Source organism: Suncus etruscus, chromosome 2, assembly GCF_024139225.1.
Source record: "Suncus etruscus isolate mSunEtr1 chromosome 2, mSunEtr1.pri.cur, whole genome shotgun sequence".
NCBI lineage: Eukaryota > Metazoa > Chordata > Mammalia > Eulipotyphla > Soricidae > Suncus > Suncus etruscus.
Window position 1 is genome coordinate 136,651,846 of NC_064849.1, and position 20,683 is coordinate 136,672,528.

General features: G+C 42.8%; 2 protein-coding genes across 2 annotated transcripts in view; one reads left to right on the top strand and one right to left on the bottom strand.

Annotated features, from left to right (window-relative positions):
• Positions 1 to 20,683, top strand: part of CMYA5 (cardiomyopathy associated 5) — a 707,985-nt gene that overhangs the window by 531,330 nt on the left and 155,972 nt on the right. The window lies entirely within an intron of this gene.
• SERINC5 (serine incorporator 5) overlaps positions 5,543 to 20,683 on the bottom strand; it is a 111,926-nt gene continuing 96,785 nt past the window's right edge. Inside the window, exons 8-12 of the mRNA XM_049766088.1 lie at positions 18,045 to 18,171; positions 13,007 to 13,073; positions 9,955 to 9,994; positions 9,006 to 9,150; positions 5,543 to 7,495 (exon numbers count right to left, since the gene is read on the bottom strand). Of these exons, the coding sequence (XP_049622045.1) occupies positions 7,348 to 7,495; positions 9,006 to 9,150; positions 9,955 to 9,994; positions 13,007 to 13,073; positions 18,045 to 18,171 (527 nt within the window). The 3' untranslated portion in view covers positions 5,543 to 7,347. The remainder of the gene's footprint in view (positions 7,496 to 9,005; positions 9,151 to 9,954; positions 9,995 to 13,006; positions 13,074 to 18,044; positions 18,172 to 20,683) is intronic.

The following is a 20,683-nucleotide window of genomic DNA, read 5'->3' on the forward strand; positions in this document are numbered from 1 at the left end:
ACATCTTTTAAATTGTTCAACTCCTAGACTCGACAATAACCAGTGGAAAAAATGCACTTTTGGCTTGAAATTTAAATTTCCAGAGTTGAAGGGCAGAGTGTCCACCCTAGATCAATTACCTACAGCTATGGATGCAGGAAAAGAATGCAGCTGCTCCTGCCAGAGCCATACTAGCAGCTCTAAAATATGTTATTGGTGCTGAAGAGATAGTTGAGGGTCCTAGAGGACATGTTTTGCAGTTAAGAGGCCCAGATTCCATCCTTTTTACCACACAGACCCCCACGGACTTCTGGAAACAACCAAGCTCTGAACTTGTAGTCCTTGAGCACCACCAATGCAGACCCCAAGAAAAGCCCAAATTTGTTGTGTTGGGGGTCATCCTAAGCAATGGAATTTGGTCAACCAAGGCCAATAGTTCAAAACTCAGGTTAGCGGTGCTGGGTGCCACTAGATAACACATAGCAGTGCTTGGGGAGTCATAAAGTACAGGGAACTTAACTTAGGACCTTGTGCATGAAGGCACGAGCTCCAATACCCGGACCTCCTCATAACCAACTTGAATCAAGCTCCTCTAGGTTCTCTGTTTGATTAGAACAGGGCCTTGGGGCCGGAGAGATAGCATGGAGGTAAGGCGTTTGCCTTTCATGCAGGAGGTCATCGGTTCGAATCCTGGGTCCCATATGGTTCCCTGTGCCTGCCAGGAGCAATTTCTGAGCCTGGAGCCAGGAATAACCCCTGAGCACTGCCGGGTGTGACCCAAAAACCACACACACACACACACACACACACACACACACACACACAAAGAACAGGGCCTTGACTTTCACATGTCCTTGATGGATCTGCATAGTCAGTCTCAACAAAATCCCCAAAACCCTACTATCCAAGCAAATTCCTTATCCCATTTTTGATGAGCAAGTTCTTGGTTTGTCTTTAACAAGGATTCTGTTGGTGTTGCCTCTTAAGATTTTCTATCTTCTGACCCCTTCTCTCTGCAATGTGGCTATACATTCCCGCAAAACCCCAAGGGTTTCTGGCACTGCAAGTCTAAGGCCTCCAGAGCACTCACCCTAAATGTGTGGCCTCTGGCAAGCACTGCTAATGAGAGTGTAAGCCTGGCTAGAACCATAGACTCCAGTGAGTAACAAGCCAGAATGTATATAAGTATGAATGTGAGTCCTGGTGAGCACATGTATAAGTATCCCAGCTAAACTATATGTGTCCAGTATCTATTGGGGAGAGCTCAAAAGCTTGGAGCATGACAAGCCACCACAGGGGTTCTAAAGCAGGTGTAGCTCTGGTGGTCTCCAACATTGCTGGTGAGGCCTCTCAACAACAACAACAACAAAAGGTGATATTCAAGGTGAATAACACAAACAACAACAAAAGGTGATATTCAAGGTGAATACCACAGGTGGCCTGTGCAAGTACCACAGAGAAGGTATGAAACAGCAACAAGAATGAAATGAAGGGGCAACATTAATTGGATTAGGGTAACATTCTGTCTTACTGAAAGGAGCTGTGAGGAGCTTTACAAAATGAAAGGCTTTTCTAGTGAAAAAGGAATTGAAACAAGGAGTTGTTTGAGGTAAGAAAGCAAATGTCTTATTGCAAGGCTCCCTTGGGAATGGCAGGGGTCAATCAGGCAGATTATCTAGTTAGTGCTTACTAGCCCAGGGTTTCTGATTGCTCAAGATTCCATGTCTTGACAGCAGAAGTTGCAATTATGTTATGTATGGGTTTGGTGATGTGAAACTTGGCATATGCAATTCCACTTGGAGCCTGTTGTCTTGTTTTTAATGAGCTTCATGTCTCTTCCCTATTACAAAACATCCATTGCAATAGTCATGAAGGGCTAGGGAGATAGTACATGGGGGTTTAAGATACTTGCCTTATATACAATCAACCTTAATTTGATGCTCAGCATTACACAATCCTCCAAGTACCTCCAGGAGCACTTTAGTGTGGGGTGATTTCCAATTAGACATTATTTATAAATTTGGGGGTTTTTTGGTTGCCACACTCAGCAAAGCTTAGGGATCACTCTTGACTCTGTGATTAGGGGTAACTACTGGCTAGACTTGGGGACCACTTTAAGAGTTGGGAATGTGGCTCAATAGCGAGAGCATTTGCTTTGCATGCATGTAATCTAGGTTTGATTCCTAGGAAAAGAAAACAAAACTGAATTGTCATATTCAATACAGCATGTCACTAGCAAAAGAATAGGAAAAAGAAGTAGGTAGAATGCTTGGGGTTTCAGGTTTGTTTTTTTCTTATCAATAATCTGAAGAGACTCTAATGCTGAGGGACAGAACTGATTAACATCTGAAGACAATATTTTGGGAAAACATTAACTACAAGATTTTAATTATATTTCAGAAATCAGTGAGATTGCAAAAGGGCTGACACATGCTTTGGATTCTGCAGGCCCTGGTTTTGAGTCCCAGCATCATAGAGTTCACTGAGTAGGGGCCCCCAGTCTACCCAGCACACCTGGGTATGTCCCAAAACAAATCAAAAGATATCTAATAGGAAGAAGAGAAAGACAATGTGATTTTCAATTTTTATTACAGTTAACAAGTTTTGAGTTCTCTACATAGGAAAAGTCTAGTCAACTTCCAATGCTGCATAGGAAAAAATTAACATAAAAATAAAAACAAATATAAACCCAGAGTTGCCTTTGTGAGTAAAGGGAAAAATAACTATTAGCAGTTACCAAAACTCTAAATATATCCAAAACCATTATAAATTCCAAACAGTAAAACTCTATTTTCAAATTCTATTTTCAATCTAATTTGGCTACAGCTAATTATTTCAGAAAAGTTAAAAAAAATAACAAAGTTAAGACTTATAAAATTTTGTGGATATTTTTAAAGTAAAAAATCTTAAGCTTTAATAAAGGAAAACAAAACAATCCTCTTAAATTTCTTATAAATATCTCTTAAGACATATATTACTCATCTGCTGAAAGCTTTCTTTACCTGAGAGAATTTCCCAGGATACTTTACTGCAATGGATTGCCTTATGAAGTCTTCCATCATTTAACTCATATAAATATGATTAAACTTTTGTAGAAGTAGAATTGGAAATTTCTTCACCCACCCTTCCCCAAAGAACTTTTGTCTTCTAAAAGAAATTTGCTTTACAAATAAAAAAAAATTACAAAACAAAAAAACAAAAAACAAAGAAAAACACCTCTTTGGTAAAGCCAAATATCCACCCTCCCCACCCTTCCCCCAACTTCAAAAATACTGCACCTCTGCAAATAATTTGCTGAGGAATAATAGAGAAAGACCTTTAGAAATGTCAGGTTAATTCTGAAGACTTATGTAAACAGCTCTCTAAGCCTGTGAAGTAAGTGTCAATATTAGGGGGTACATCTCTGACTAGGAAAAAATATCTGAGGGCTTAACAAATTAACAAAAGGGGTGTCTTAAGAACGAAGCCATGGGGCATTATTTCTATCAGCAAATGAGGAGAAAGTGCTAGAGAATTTTAAATTTCTGTGAGCACATGGCTCCTGTACTGTCCCTGATTTAGAAAGGCTTGGGATGAACTGGGTCTTAGCTCAAGGTCACACCTTGGTTGTGGGTCAAGCCCCTCTTTTATTTCCAAGAAAGACTGGACACAAATGTACACCAAAATGAGATTTGTTGAGAAAGGCATTAAAGAGAGAAAAGCCCAGGTAGCTAAAATACTCTAGAATTCCCTTTGCAGGGTGGCATGAAGCACCAATGGTGGCAAACTTGTGGCCAAAATTAAGTACCCAATTTTGAAAAAGGCAATGGTTGGGGCCGGAGAGATAGCATGGAGGTAAGGCGTTTGCCTTTCATGCAGGAGGTCATCAGTTCGAATCCCGGCGTCCCATATGGTCCCCTGTGCCTGCCAGGAGCAATTTCTGAGCGTGAAGCCAGGAATAATCCCTGAGCACTGCCGGGTGTGACCCAAAAACCAAAAAAAAAAAAAAAAAAAAAAAAGAAAAAGGCAATGGTTGACAGGAAGAATCGGCACTATAAGATCCTCTGATGTGGAAGCAACACAATGCTCCTAGGTGGCCTCTACTGAAGGGTACAAAACCAGGAGGCCCAGGAACTCTGCTTTCCCAACTCTGGGGGAAAAAAAAAACAAACACACTGATAGTTCAAGCCATTTCCCAAGAAACTATGAAGACAAACTAAAAACCAACTCATATTACATGGCCCAGAAGGGCTTGCAGAAAGTCTGTCTTCAGTCTAGGTGACACATCTACAGTATGTATAGTCACATTCCCAGAAAAGATCCTGCCCTCCATTTAGCATTTCTACTAAAAAAAAAATAATAATAATAAGAGGAAAGTTCCCACACCAGATGACACACACATATAGTTTCTAAAAACCGTCAGCATTTAGCACTAAAGGAGTCTGACCAGCAGCTTCTTGAAATGGACTTTTAAAATCAGGTACAAGGGACCTCGTACTTGATTAACTGAAGGGCAGTACAGCAGGCAAGAACCAGCTGGAAAGCAGTAGAAAGCAAATACCAGCAAACCACGAACGGGTCTTTCTGACCTCCTTCACAAGATAGCTCCTGAAGCCAAAGGTACAGAAAACAAAAACCCATTTTAAAAAATGAAACACCATCATTATAGCAACTCCAAGCAATTGGCACAATTTTCCAGTTTTAAAGTCGCTAGAGTACAAAAATGTAGGTTTTTCAGAATCTGACCACTGTTTATTACCAGCAATCATTCAAGTCAAGTTCTTTTTTTTTTTTTTTTTGGTTTTTTGGGCCACACCCGGTAACGCGCAGGGGTTACTCCTGGCTATGCGCTCAGAAGTCGCTCCTGGCTTGGGGGACCATATGGGACGCCGGGGGATCGAACCGCGGTCCGTCTCCTAGGCTAGCGCAGGTAAGGCAGGCACCTTACCTCCAGCGCCACCGCCCGGCCCCCTCAAGTCAAGTTCTTAATGTCATGTCCTCAGAACTTATCCACATCGCTCTCCTTCATTTAAATAGACTTGTTTTATTGTTATTGTTCTCAATTATATTTGTCTATTTTGGGGGGAGAGGCGCACACCCAGCAAGACTGACTCTTGACAAAGCTCAGGGGCATTATATGTGGCACCGGGAATCAAACCCAGTACTTTACCTGCTGTTTTAGACCTCTGGTCTGAGCAACTCGCTTTAAAACTTAGCTGCAAATGAATAAAACCAGAGTGATTGGATCCCCTCAGTTGCCTTACCCTAAAAGATTCCCTAGAAAGGAAATTTCAAGGCACATGGTCCTGAGCAGCTGGTGCACTTAGATTGGCTGGGCTTCGGAAGTCCAGAGTCCTGTGCGGGGCAAGGCTCTGGCCTCTGGGTTTCTTGAGCTGCTTTCCAAGAAGGAAGTCACACTCAGGCCAACCAAAGCACCTTGTAGTTGTTCAACTGAAGGGCCATCCAGCAGGCAAGACCAGTGGGAAAGCAGCAGGAAGCAAATGCAAGCAAACCACAGATTGGTCTTTCTGACCTTCTTCACAAAATAGCTCCTGAAGCCAATCTGTTCCGCAGAGTTGCCGCATCTCACACTTGATGGGCCCATGGAACTGCTATCCCAACTGCCACCACTAGGGTGGTATTTTGTTTTGGTAGGCCACATATGCACTCAACGGCCAAATTCAGAGTGCTTCAGGCTGGAAGTCAAAAACTGACCTTGGATAAAATTTACTAGAGGAGGTGGCTCAGATACATATCTGATGAGTGCTTTTAAATACTGACTCACAACTCTGTGAGGCCAGTTCCTCAAGGAATTCACCCATTGTATTTGTTCCCCTCTTGTTTTTGGGGTGAGGACAGCAAAGGAATAAGTAGTAAGGAAGAATCTTTCAAGTCAGCATTTTGGCACATGGGAGCCCATCTGGCAGTAGGACTCCAAAAGTATAGGCCAAACCCTTTCGGTCTTAGATCCTCTTTACCAAGGCTGTTTAAAGGATAATTTCATCCTTTTTTTAAAAATCCACTGCTGAAGGTGTTGTGGGCCAAAAAGGGATGGTCCTGGCAGTACTCAGGGAACCATACATGCAAAGCATATCTCAGCCTTGTGAACTCTTTCTCTGGTAGATTTTTTTTCAACCTGTACAAATAATTACCAAGGGTGTCCTTAACTCTCTCTGCTGGGATTTCTAATAATCCTCCTCCTGAACAACTTTTCCTTGACTGACCTCAACACCAGAACAGCTGCCCAAAGTCAAACTTCTCATGAGTATTACTTTACAATTAAATGTTATGGAAAAGTCTGTGTATTATTTAACTTAGTTAAATACCTCCTTCCACCTAGCTTTTCCTCTAAGTAGATTTGGTCACTATCACAACTTGTATAACTTTCTGATTATCCATGTCTGAGGTGCTATATATGATTTCTGAAAAACACTCATGATAAACACTTATCTTATGATCCTGTCATATTACAAATACAGAAAACAAAAGCTCTTCTGCTTTTATGACTCACAAGGTAGAAGAGAAACTGAGAGTGAGGTGGCCTCAACCTGAAGAGGGGTAGGTACATCAGGCTTCGGTCACAACATTTTAGGTAAGGTCCTGAAGTGTTAATAACTAACACACACAAGTTAAGAACTGTAGCCCTCTAGGCAGACAAAACAACACAAGTACTATTATTTAAGCCCACGAAGAACACCAGAAATAAGTCAGAATTATTGCAGGAACTTGGATCAAGTAGTGATGATACAGTCGGGGGAATCATAGGGTAGTGATGGCCAATTGTGCTTTTTCACATTCTAACAGAACCAGGGCCCAGGAAAGAAGAGAGGACCTGTGAGAAAAGTGAAGCCTGTGATTCCCAGCACCACAGCTTCAAATCTGGTAGCCAGGAGGAAACATCATGCAGGTGGTTTTCAAAGCAGGTATTCCTCCTGAAGCCCCTCAACACTCAGGAGCTGCAGGAAGGGAGAAGGGCCCACTTTAGCAGAGAAGATGCTCAAGATGTTGACACGAATCTGTGTTCTCAGGGTAAAAATGACAGGCCACACCAAATCAGCGTAATCACTGTGACAAGATGCTGTATCCCAAATTATGGAAAGAAAATCCAGGAGAAAATAATTCTATCTATGATCGCCACAGTTTTGAGGGATAAGATCCATCCAGGACATTATTATATAAGCACTTATCACTACGGTTGAAAAAACATTTTTTGGTCTCAACTCTTTTGGGACAAAAGTTTTCTTAACTTCTTTTCCAATTGCAAAATTAAAAAGCTAATTTGAGGTGTCTTCTGAAAGTGATCCAGCTCGGGGGGAAGGAGGGGGAAGCACCAGTCACTAGGCCCTGGTTCCAACAGGTCCTGCTGAGTCAAAAAGACGGTGTTGATGATCAGACCGGGAACTGACGAGTGGGGCAGCAGAGCGGTGCCACCATCCGCCACAGGTACAACAACACACACACCCAGCAGGAGACCATCTTGACCCAGAAGATAGACCAGTTCCCTTTGAAGACGTTTTCAATGTTGGCACGTTCATAGCTGTGGAGACAAGACCCAGCTGTGATCAGTGTTCCTTTTCTTCCTTAGTTATTTCTTTTTCAAAATAGACTCATATTTATTAAAACTGTTCAACCACTTTTCATGGTTTCATAGACTTGTATAACTATCACCACAAACCACGCCTGGTGGTATTCATGAGACAATATGCAGTGCCAAGAATTGAACTTGGGTTGGCCAACTGCAAGTCAAGTGTCCTACCCACTGTATTATCACTACATCTGTGAAAGATACTCTACTGTGATCAGCTACCTGTACCAAATCCAAGAATGCCTGCCTGCTTCTCAAAGTTGAAAAGTTGAGCAACGTATAGGAAAGGGGTAGGGAGTGAATTCCCTTGGAAACGCTGTTTAAGAAATTTTATTTTTTAAGGTTTTGTTTGTTTGTTTGCTGGAACATATTTAGAAATAACCCCTGGCCGGCTTAGGGAACCATATGGGATGCAGGGAATTGAACCCAGGTCTCCCATGTGCAAGGCAAGTGCCTTACCCACTGTACTATCTCTCTCCAGGCCCCAAGATGGGATCTTTACTTTGGGGAGGGACGTTTGGGTCACACCCGGCAGTGCCCTAGAATCATTCTAGGGAGGGATGACAACCACCAGATTATTAATAGGGCTTATTGCATTCATTGTTCACATTTTTATATTACTTAGCTTCTTTCTAAAAAAACTTTTATAATGTAATGAAAGTATTTTTTAAAGACTGAAGAAAAACACAAAGTAATTCTAAATAATCCAAGTTTTCTTCCATTATGATTCCTCTGATTTACTAAGATTCCCCATATGGAACTAACCTTCCAACTTTTTTTTTAATTTATTTAAATTAAGTGGTGGTAAGGTGTTGGGCCACACCTTAAGGGTGAATACTGATGGAGTTCAATGCGGGAGGGAACCATATGCAATGCAGAAAAATCAAACCAGGGCTGTCTGTGTGCAAGGCCAGTGCCTTACATCTGGTACTCTCTCTGATCCATCTTCCTATTTCTTCAAAATTCAGTAAGCAGCACCAATCTCCATGCATTTGCTTTGCATGCTGGCTTGGATTGTATCTTTGGCATCCCTGAACCTATGGTTCCCTGAACCCACCAGGACTGATCCTTGAGCTCAGAGGCAGGAATTAACCCCAAGCACCACAGGTGTAATATTACACACACACACACACACACACACACACACACACACACACACACACACACACACACCAAGCACCACAGGTGTAATATTACACACACACACACACACACACACACACACACACACAAAGCACCAAAAACAAGAAGGGAAAGAGTAGAGGAAGTAAGGCACTTGCCTTGCGTGTGGCTTTGATGCCATTATACTGGTTTAATTCACTGCACCACATATGATCACCTGAGCACCACCAGAGGTCACTCCTGAGCATTGAGCCAGAAATAATCCCTGACAACTTTGAGATGTAGCCCCCAAATTAAACCATTATCCCATTTAAAAGGTGTAAAAAATTTGGCCACTTACTCGAACCAGTTGGTGACAGTCATCATCACATAGAGAGAAGCCAAAAAGAACACAAAATGGAAGTGACAATAGCTGTAGACAGTGCTTCGCTTCTCGTCATAAATGACCAAAATTCCCTCCTTCACATTCTCCTGTTCTTCAGTGTCTGTGAATCATAAAACCAGCACAGGTCAATGAATGAATAATGCACATACAAAACCATATTTACTTACTTCAATCTAGAGCTTTTCTATCTGTGACTAGAAGAGTGTGAGTGTGTGTGTGTTTAATAAAGAGAAAAGGCCATTGGTATCCTTAAGCAATATATTCATATTAACAGAAACACACAACCTACCTCACCCTCAGAACCTTTCTTTACAAGATGAGTTATTAAACATCAGAAATATTTTAGCAGCAGAAGAGCCCTTCAAAGCACAAGACTTATTATAAACTCCAAAGAGCACAAGGGTTCCTCAAATCCAAAAAGCTGAGTTGAAGGAAGTTAACATTCTAAGAAACAAAGTGCCAGAATCTCTTGGCAATTTCCAAATATTATTCCATTTAAAAATGTACTTTCTGGGATTGGAGCAATAGTATCGCACATATAATACTTGCCTTGCATGCAGTAGACCCAGGTTCAATCCCCAGCACTCCATATGGCCCCTGAGCATTGCCAGAAATGATCTCTGAGCATAAAGACTAGAGCAACCTCTGAACATTAGTGAGTGTGGGGTAATCTTCCCCCCAAAATGTACTTTCTTTTCCCCTAAATCTCAATGTGCTGTAACTTAAATATGAGCCAAAATACAGGGAGATTCTTGCCTGCCAGAACATCCATCTAACACCCAACAATTCTTGTGGAAGGATATGAAAGACCTATTATCAGTAAACCATAGTTCAGGTGATTTTTGTCAGACCCAAATGCACTGCGGATGCAGTCACAAAGACCCACAGGCCAGCTGTCACTTACCATCTCCATCAGGGCCACAGCAGAAACAGCATCGTGCGACCTAAGGAAGGAAGCAAAGCCAGATGAGACACATCAAGAAGATGGCTACTTTCCTTTCTCCATGGCAGTAACACATGGAAGCTCCCTACCTACTCTGCACAGAGAGCCTCTCTTTCTGAATTACACCCCAGACCCTGAACTGTCCACTTGAGCTGTTCTGATAGGGGCTGTTAACATAGTCTTCCAGCATGTTCTGGGTACTGGGGACAAAAGAGACAATGGACATAGAGATGGGGCGGGGTGGGGGAGTGTACACACCTCCACACCTGCTCACCAACAGCCTCCTTCTTGAGCAACCATATGCAATGAAGGGGTGCCTCCGAAGAAGCTCTAATGGCTCATTTCTGTGGAGCCACAGTGCTCCACATCCTCACACAGAGGATCACCTGTGCAGCTAGTTGTATCTGGAAAACTGGATCTGATCACCACAAGAACCAAACAAGAACCCACCCCACTCCACATGCCACTTCACTATAATAATAATAAAAATACTCTTTATCCTGGAAGCCACTCCTAACTAGAGGCTACTCCTCTCTACTGCTGCAGAGATGAGAGGAGGTAGGTCACATGACAGGCCCAGGGATAGAACCAGACAAAGGCAAGGCAAGAAGCCTGAGGCTCAGCCCAGCGGTAAGTGCCTTGCACTGGGTTCAATATCCCTCCCATCCCCATCCCATACATGGTCCCCTGAGTCTGCCAGAAGTAATCTGAGCACAAGACCAGAAGTAATACCTAAGTACCACCCAGGTGGCCCCAAAACAAAAAGGCCTCACTTCTCTGCAAGCTGGGGAGGGCAGTGGAGATATAACCCTGAGAGCTTCTTGCACTAAGTGACTCAGTCTACGACTCATCGGTGGGTGGCCTGATTCGGTAGGCCGGTGGTCCTGGTCCCTGGAAGTCTAGGTTACCGCAAGAAGCGATTAAGTCGCTCTTTTAAAGGTGCATCCTGTGAAATGTGAAGCGAGGAGGGAAACCACATTCCCTGAGCAGGCTCTCCAGTTCAGAAGAAAACACTGGTTTGTTTTTCCTTCTGTGAAGTGAGAAGGCAGGAGGGGCAACATGTGCTCCTAAATCTAAGTTGGAGACAGGCCCTTCTTTGAGCTTTCTCTGAACAATGGGGATCTTGAAACCAGCAAGCCCCACTCCCCACTGCACCACAGCAGGTGGTCCCCAAGTCAGGGATGAAAACAAAACCCTGCCTTCTAGCAAACAATAGGCAGCTCCTCGTGAGAAGAGCTGGTGAGGGCAGCTGGCAGATTGACAATGCTTCAGAATGGCTCCCATCTCCAGGTCAGGTGTCCCAGAGCAGCCCCCAGATGCCCAGCTGCAGAAGGGCAGCCCTGCCTGGACACTTAGGGCCCTTTTATTACTACTCAGAAAATGCGACTGTGCCATAGTGGGGTCTGATGCCAGGTGGGTCAGCAGCTGGGCCTATGAACAGCAGAGAGCAGGAAGAGACTAACTTGCTGGCAAACGGACAGCTTGAGGGCCTCACTGACTTCACTTCTCTCTAATTCTCCATCTTTGTGAAATGGAGCTGAACCCTGATGGGGTTCAGTGAGGATCAAATGCAACCACAGAGGTGTATTTACAACAGGGCATGGCACAAGGCAAGTGATGTCAAGTCCCAGCCATCACTGGCACCTGCCCATTCATTCTTCCCACTTGTGAAGTTGGGTCCTTCCCTGGCTGTCTCCATGTGACTTGACCTTCTTTGACCTTAGCGGATTGCTATGGAGGGCCTCAGAAAAGACTTTTACACAAGGAAAAAAGGAACAAACATCTTGCCAGTCCACAGACAGCTGCTAAGGGGCCAAAGCGCAGACTCTGAGTGCAAGAGCCTCAATTGGTGATCCCCAGCACCTCAGGGTCTGCTTCTGCACAAACCTACTATATAAAATTCCTTTTCCTGGTGAAATAGTCAGCTGAGGACATTTGGTAAACTAAAGGACAGAGAGATGAACAGGGCCCTCCCCTGTCTTGCTCCTCCTTTGCAGCAGCTCCGAGAGGCATGCATGGTCATGCTGACTAGAAAGCACAGAGTGATGAAATGGAAGTTAGGGAGAACCCCCTCCCAACTCTGATGTCCACCCTATGCCCTCGATGATGACAGAGGAGAAAAGCAGGGCCAGTGCCAGTTCGACCTGATAGTCTACCCTAGCCACTGGCAGGATGTTACAGCATAGACTAATTTTGTTGGAGAAAAATCAAGAACTGAATGATCGGGCCGGGAAGGTGGCGCTGGAGATAAGGTGTCTGCCTTGTAAGCGCTACCAAGGAACGGACCGAGGTTCGATCCTCCGGCGTCCCATATGGTCCCCCCAAGCCAGGGGCGATTTCTGAGCACATAGCCAGGAGTAACCCCTGAGCGTCAAACGGGTGTGGCCCCCCCCCAAAAAAAAAAAAAAAAAAAAAGAACTGAATGATCACTTTTGTTGCTGTTTAAGGGCAACACCAGATGGTGCTCAGAGGTTATTCCTAGCTCTGAGATCAGGAATTATACCTGGCAGTGTTCTAGGGACCATATGGAATGCTGAGGATTGAACCCAGGTGGGCTGCATGCAAAACAAACACCCTACCCTCTTATTATTCTGACTCCTGAATTACATTTCTAATGATATTCCTCACACAGAGCATTTATTCTGCCAAAAAGAACAACAGCAACAACAATAACAGCACACACAACCTGACAATGGGGCCAGAGAGATAGTACTATGGGTAGGGTATTTGCCTTGCATGCAGCTGATCCCAGTTCAGCTGACCCTATATTATCCCTTAAACACATCCAGGAATGATTCCTATCCAGAAATGATTCCTAAGTGCAGAACCAGGAGTAACCCCTGAACTTTGCCAGGTATGAACCAAAAAACAAAAACCCTTACCTTTCTTTCCAAAGGGAAAAAGGAGGAAATCATGGAAGGTAAATCCAGAAAGATGTATATCCAGAGGAAAGAGGATGGAAGATGGGTAGCTGGAGAGCTAGAAAGAAGTGGGGACGGGGTGGACCACTTACCTCCAGCTCAGGAGCCCCATAGCGTCCTTGCAGAGCATCTGAACTTGATCTGGTTGTGGATGTCAGACTAAGAAAAAAGAAAACAAGTCAGCCTGACAGAAGCATAGGTGTCATCACAGCCAAGGAGGTAGATCCTGTCTCATGCCTAAGTGAAGGATCCTCAAATCAAGCTAAATTGACTCCCTGCTGTCTCCCCATACTGACTGACCTTTGGACTCTAGAGCTGGTGTCTTGGGACACGATCACTGAGGGAAGCACCTATACCATAGGGAAGCATTCAACCAGGAGGAGAAGGTGGTGCTGAAAGGTGGTGCAATGTTATGTATAAAACTCTATCAGCAAAGCACTGTAAACCATAGTGCCTATACGTATAAAGGACCTCTTGTAGAAGCAGACTGGTGGGTAGCATTGTGGGTGGGAGATAGTAGAGGCAAGTAGACACTGGTGAAGAGATTAGTGTTGAAACAGTATGTCTGAAGCTCAAACATGAATAAATTCATAATTTCATAGCAATTATAAAATTTTGTTTTTCCATTTTGGAGGCTACATCCAGTGGTGCTCAGGGGTAACTCCTGACCCTGCACTCAGAAGTTACTACCGGTGGGCTCAGGGGACCATACAGGATTCTTTTTTATTTTTTATTTTTGGTTTTTGGGCCACACTCGGCGGTGCTCAGGGGTGACTCCTGGCTGTCTGCTCAGAAATAGCTCCTGGCAGGCACAGGGGACCATATGGGACACCAGGATTCGAACCAACCACCTTGGGTCCTGGATCAGCTGCTTGCAAGGCAAACACTGCTGTGCTATCTCTCCGGGCCCACTATACAGGATTCTAATGATTGAACCTGGGTTGGCTACATGCAAGCAAATGCCGTAACAGCTGTGCTATCCCTCTGGCCTCTGTATAAAATTGTTTAAGTAAATAAAAAAAAAATCAAAGATCACTGTGTAAAGAGAACTTCACAGGTCAAGAAACAATCCTGTGTTAGTCCTATTTTCTGAATTATGCCTCTCAGCTCTCAAACACCAAAAATAATTTTTGACTTCTCTTTTACCTTGTGAAACCAAGACCCCAGGAATGTCAATAAAAAGTGAGGGCAAGAAGACCAAGGGGCCAGCTATTTACTGAAATAATCTTGAACAAGGTTTTCTGTTTAGAAAATTCAACAGAAAAGTATTGATGAGATAAAATTAAACCCTAGAGAGATTAATTTATAAAAGTTGGCTTAAGGGGGTAAAAACATTTAGTTTTCCTATGGCTAGCAACCACGGTAGGGATGGAGGACATTTTTAAGCAGAAATAGACACAGACTTTAAAAAGTCCCAGCTAAAATGTCAATTCACTTGGCAAGTAACTGCAGCAGGCAAGGGTCCATGTCAGCCCCTATTGCAATTGCTGAGGACTGATGACAAAGACCCAAGTGTCAGCCTGCAAGCATCCTCTGTGCTAGCCTGAAGGCATGTGGTGGGAGAGAGGGATAATCTTGTCACTGCAGGGGCAGAAAATAGGCTCAACCAAGTCATCAGCAAGTCAGTTTCTCTGGGAGGAAGTGCATTGCTACTTCAGCCTTTCACTCAATTCAACAGCCTGACCCGTTTATACTTTAAACCCCTACACTAGCCAGGGCCACTTTGCTATCAAATGCTGGCTCAAAGGCTGAGTCTCACTTATGAAAGAATGTCTATGTGACATTCTTATACATGAAAAACATATCCACTTTGTTCTCACATAAAAGAGTGTAGGCTTTTCTATGCTTATCATTTATGATTTAAAAGAGTACTTAATATCCATGGGAAGAAATACAAGTTAATTTTTTTTTGGTCCACACCCAGTGGTGCTCAGGGATTACTCCTGACTGCACTAAGGAGTCATTCCTGCCTGATCATGTTCAGGGTACCTTATGGAATTTTCAGGGATTAAACATGAGTTGGTCATAGGAAAACAAGTGTCCTACTTACTGTACCACTGCTCTGGACCCTTAAATCTAAGTTAATTTTCCAGAGCAATAATACAGTGGGTGCTTGTCATGCACATGGCAGCCCCAGGTTTGAACTATAGGATCCCCTGAGTTCTTCTAGGAAGAAGCCCTGAGAACCACTGTGTATGGCCTAAAAACAAGACAAAACAAAAAGTTATATGGAATTTCCATCTGAAAGAATATTTACATTTTAATGATTATAATAAGCATTCCAATCCATAAAATCTTATGAATAAAAGATCAGAAAAGTCTGGAGAAATAATAAGAGAGTAGGATGGTTTGCCTTGCACATGGCTGAGCCGGGTTCAATTCCTGAAACTTAAGAATGTCTTTGAGCTCACCAACGGTGATTTCTGAGTGCAGAGCCAGAAGTTAGCCCTGAGCATGGTGGCAGTGTGTTGTACAGGTGACCTCTATATCAAGAGTGGTAATGAATATCTGAAAGGCAAACCCTGTCATTTTGTGGGGCCTCCATATGTGCCAATCTTTTTTTTTTTTTTTTTTTTTTTTTTTTGGTTTTTGGTTTTTGGGTCACACTTGGCAGTGCTCAGGGCTTACTCCTGACTGTCTGCTCAAAAACAGCTCCTGGCAGGCATGGGGGACCATATGGGACACCGGGATTCGAACCAACCACCTTTGGTCCTGGATCGGCTGCTTGCAAGGCAAATGCCGCTGTGCTATCTCTCCAGGCCCATATGTGCCAATCTTTACCACTAATGTGTTCCTAGGAAATAAAAGCTCTAATCTAGAGCTTTTTTTTTTTTTTAATTACTTTTAGTTCTAGACTAGAACTAGCATTTAGTCTAGACATTCCATTTTATTCTGTGCTACTGGGCATTCAACCCACAAAACGGAAGTTTATTCTGTAAAATATCTGTAGTTTTTCTGTTAAAAACAAAATAAATGGGATACAGGCAGAGTGAATACAATAGGCAGGATGTTTGCCCTGTACATGGATGACTCTGGTTCAATGCCTGGAACCACCCTTATGGTCCCCTGAACCCACCAGGAATGATCCCTGAGTACAGAGCCAAGAATAAGTCCTAAGCAATGTTGAGTGTGGCTCAAAAATCAAAATTATAAAGAAATAAATGAATGAATAAATAAATAAGAAATGCTAATTCATCACAAAATAAAAAGGTTTAGAATGAAAATTAAAGGTTTAAAAAGTTATCCCTAATACCACTACTTATAGAACTTTGGTTTGTCTCTTTCCAGGACTTTTTTTCCTACTTATGTGTAAATAACTATATCTTACTTTAAAATTAGAACGTTCTCTATGTAGTTTGGAATCTACTCTCTCATTTGGTTTACCAATATTTTTTTACATGCCCAAACAGAAATAAGCTGAATAACAAATCATGAAATGAGCCACTTTTCCTGCAAAAGTCCCAAAATACCATCAAGGAGGGAAAAGTTGGGGCCAGAGCAGTGACACAGAGCGGTAAGGTATCTGCCTTGCTGACGCTAGCCTAGGACAGACCACAGTTCATTCCCCCAGCATCACATGTGGTCCTCCAAGCCAGGAGCAATTTCTGAGCACATAGCCAGAAGTAACCCCTGCGCATCACTGGGTGTGCCGGTCCCCCCCCCACCCCAAAAGGAGGGAAAAGTTTATTTAAAAAGAAAGAGAGAGAATCAGTTCAAGACACAAAATTTGGTACTTGGGCCTCAGTCCCACCAGCTCCTTTGCATTTACTGAGTGCTCAGTGCACAAAAGTACAAGTAGCCATCATGATCCTATAGGTGCAACAGAAACTTACTACATCAGGGACAGAGAAATCAGTGCCACACATCCTTCACCCCTCACCTCCCACAATACAGGCAATTTAATAATATGCTGCATTACACTTGGGAAAGTCAGACTGTGCCATTGGTAGAGCACTTGTGTTGTGTGTGAGTTGCTGGGTTCAATCTCTGATACAAGGAAGAGTATAGGAGAGGGAGAAGGAAAAGAGGAAAAGGAAGAGAGAAGAGGAGGAAGAAGAGGAAGAATAACAACAACAAAAACAAAGACTCAGTTCTGTGGACTCTAAAATGTCTGTCCACTGGCCCAGAAGATTGTTAGAAGCTGTAAGGGAAAATGCCTGTTGGCTCAGAAAGACACTATATAGGGGCTGATACGGCATTTGCTTGCATGTAGCCGACCCTGGTTCAATCATTAGAATCCCATATAGTGGGCCCGGAGAGATAGCACAGCAGTGTTTGCCTTGCAATCAGCCGATCCAGGACCTAAGGTGGTTGGTTCGAATCCTGGTGTCCCATATGGTCCCCCGTGCCTACCAGGAGCTATATCTGAGCAGACAGCCAGGAGTAACCCGAGCACCGCTGGGTGTGGCCAAAAAAAAAAAAAAAAGACATTATATAAACAGACACAAGGTATCACAGGGATTGTTTTCTTTCAAACCAAAGGAAGATTGGAAGGTGTCCAAGACACCAAGACATAAAATATAAAACACAAAAGCTAATCTAGATGTGAAAGGACCATTATCAAAATAAAGTTTGAGCAGTAAGCTACATACCCAGAACAAGAACTGATTTTTTTTTTTATCCTTTCACTTTTCTATCTCACACCTACTTCTGAGTAGCTGTCATCATGAACTGTGGGTGTTTGCATGAAAGAGAAAGCACACTTCCGGTTTGGTCTGGATCAAGCACAGACTAACTGCACGTACATGCTTTGCACTCTTCCCATCAACAGCAGATCAAAAGTTATTTCCCTAAGATGAGTGTTGCTCAAACCTCCTGGCTCACTCTCTCTTCCACACTTTGTTCTCTCTGCCCATCAGTGATGCTTTGAGTAGTAACTAATACATCATCAAAAGACCTCTGTGTACTGGGTAAGCATTACTTCATTTATCTCATGTTAATACAAGATAAATGAAGTCCAAACACCTAGATTTCATGCTGTAATACATTCTTTTTACATTGGACTATTTTCTTTCTTCCTTGGATTATATCTTGTTTTTGTTGCCCTCCAAGCTGATGAAATATATTTAACTTCTTCCCCGGCACTTTGAGAGTTTATAAAGAGAACTGCTGGCAATGGTTAAGACTTACCACGAATATAAGATGCACCCCACCAAGAGAGTGGTTCCCAGTCCCGTAACCAAGTTCTTGTCTCTGTACAAGCCTTGCCCAAAATCAGGGGAACAGATCGTATTGTTCTTCCCGTGTTCATCCAAAACTTGGGAGAGAAAGAAAAGACAAAGCCTAGTCAGCAAGAACGTGTGATATAAGGACAGTGGTAGAGGGTCCCCAACACATTGGTGGTAGAAGAGAGGCAGAAAATATACCAAATGCACAAAAATTAGCACTTTGGAAACTTGTGTTACTTCAATACCAAGTAAACTAAAATATGGAGGTCAGAAAAATAGCAAAGAGGTTAAGACACATAACCAGTTTCGGTCCATCTATAGTGCCTACAGCCTCCTGAGTCCTGCCAGATGTGATCCCTGAAAACAAAACCAGGAGTATATTTTAAAAAAAATCTATTTATTAATCAACAGGATAGTTGATTTAAAGCTTTCTTTCCTCACCGATCTTTTTTTTTGGTTTTTGGGCCACACCCTGTGACGCTCAGGGGTTACTCCTGGCTATGCGCTCAGAAGTTGCTCCTGGCTTCTTGGGGGACCATATGGGACGCCGGGGGATCGAACCGCGGTCCGTCCTAGGTTAGCGCAGGCAAGGCAGGCACCTTACCTCCAGCGCCACCGCCCGGCCCCTCCTCACCGATCTTGTGTCAAGATTAGTTATTAGCATGCACAAAACTCTAGTTTCCAAGGGATTGGTGTAAACATTTACACCACTTTGTCTACTACACTTGGCAGACATTCATTGTTTCATGCTAAATGAATCACGATGTAATATTGGAGTGGTTATGTGTTTTCTGAATGATTCAAATTTATTCTGATTAAGATTATAAACGCCACAGAGCAGGACAAAATAAGACAGTAATAGGGGAATATCATAGAAAGTTGAAATGCTTACACATTGTAAAGTTGTTGTTTTGTAATATTGATGGTGGAGGGAGGCATACCTGAGTACTCAGGAGACCTGGGGACTATAACAGCTGCCTGGATCAGCCCAGGAATGTTGGGGGTCTCCTGGGCTATATGTACCCAGTGCTGCTCAGGGATCGAACCAGGGTCAGATGCTTGCAAAGCATGTGCCTTAATCCCTAAACTATCTGTACAGTCTTAGGTTTTAACATTTTTGACAGATTACAGTTTTCTGCATTACCATTAATGATAATTTAGTCTTCAATTTTACATATCTCATTTCTTAATCGTATTGCCAAGTCTGCCCAAAAATAAGGAACGTAAACATAAAGTAACCAGCTTATGTTAGAAGTACCTTATCTCAGTAAGTAAGCTTATCTAGAAGTAACTTTATAAATCACTTCTAGAGTAATTTTAAGTGTTTGAAGTTAGACTAAAATTACTGGTATTTTTTACCAGTAATTTACATTGGAAACAATAAACATAACTATGTATGCTGTAATTTAAGGACTCTTTCATCTTTATTCTTAGCCAATGAAAACACATTTTAAAAAAATCTGACCAATATGAATTTTTTCTATTATGCAGTACTGCCTGAAGATAAATTAAAAGATTTTCCTATCATTAGGAGGTACCTGCCATTAAAAAAATAAAGTTATATAATCCATAAAACTCACTAAGCTAAAAAATAAAAATAAATTAAAAATGTTAAATGTGTTATGGAGGAGCCAAAGAAATAGTACAGCAAAAAGGATGCTTGCCTTGCATCCAAGCCCACATTCGATCCCTGGTACCCCATATGGTATCCTGAATGCAGAGCCAGGAATAAAGCCTGAGCTGTGTACGGCCTTAAAAGAAATGAACAAACAAAAACAAAAGAACTGAGGGAGATTAGATTTAAATAAACTTAAGAGTTAAGAAACTTTTTTTGTGAGGGGTCGGAGTGATAGCATACCAGGTAGGGCACTTTGCCTTGCACCTGGTTGACCCAGGTTCAATGCATGGCATCCCGTATGGTCCCCCAAATTTGTCTGAAGTGATTTCTGAGCACAAAGCCAGGAATAATCCCTGAGTGTCTCCAAGTTTGGCCCCTCAAAAAACCGTTTTGTGAAAAAATTATAAAATAGGGCATAATTTATCTTAATGTAATATCTACAATTATAATACTTTGGTATAAGTAGCTATAAAATAAGACCTGTACATATATAGCAATTATAGATGCTAAAACTTCCAAAATTACCATTGCATTTACTAAATTAAAAAAAGGGGAGACATGCCTTAAACTTATGAGTAAGGAAAATACGACCCAGGGTGACGCCCTGGTCCTCACTGCTGGATATGACCCGCCTACTTTGCAGGATGCCCGTGGGGCACGATCTGGGGGGGGGGGACACAATTTCCCTTTCCTATTCTTAAAAAAAGGTGATTCACGGTTATACCAGTCTCTCAGTTGATCACACTGGGGTCCTTTGAAGGGGCGAGGGCATGTCCCCAGCCCTGCTGAAGCCTTGGTGGCTGCACAACAAATCCACCCTACAACTGCTGCCAAGCCAATGGTTCAGCTTTGCCACTCTCCATTAATTTCTGCAGAGACTCTTCGCCACCCAAAACTCCAGGCACTCTGGTTTTGTGGCTTACATCTCCAGGGATGGCGGAGAGCCAGGGGCTCCCTATTTTCTACTCCACCACCAACTCTGT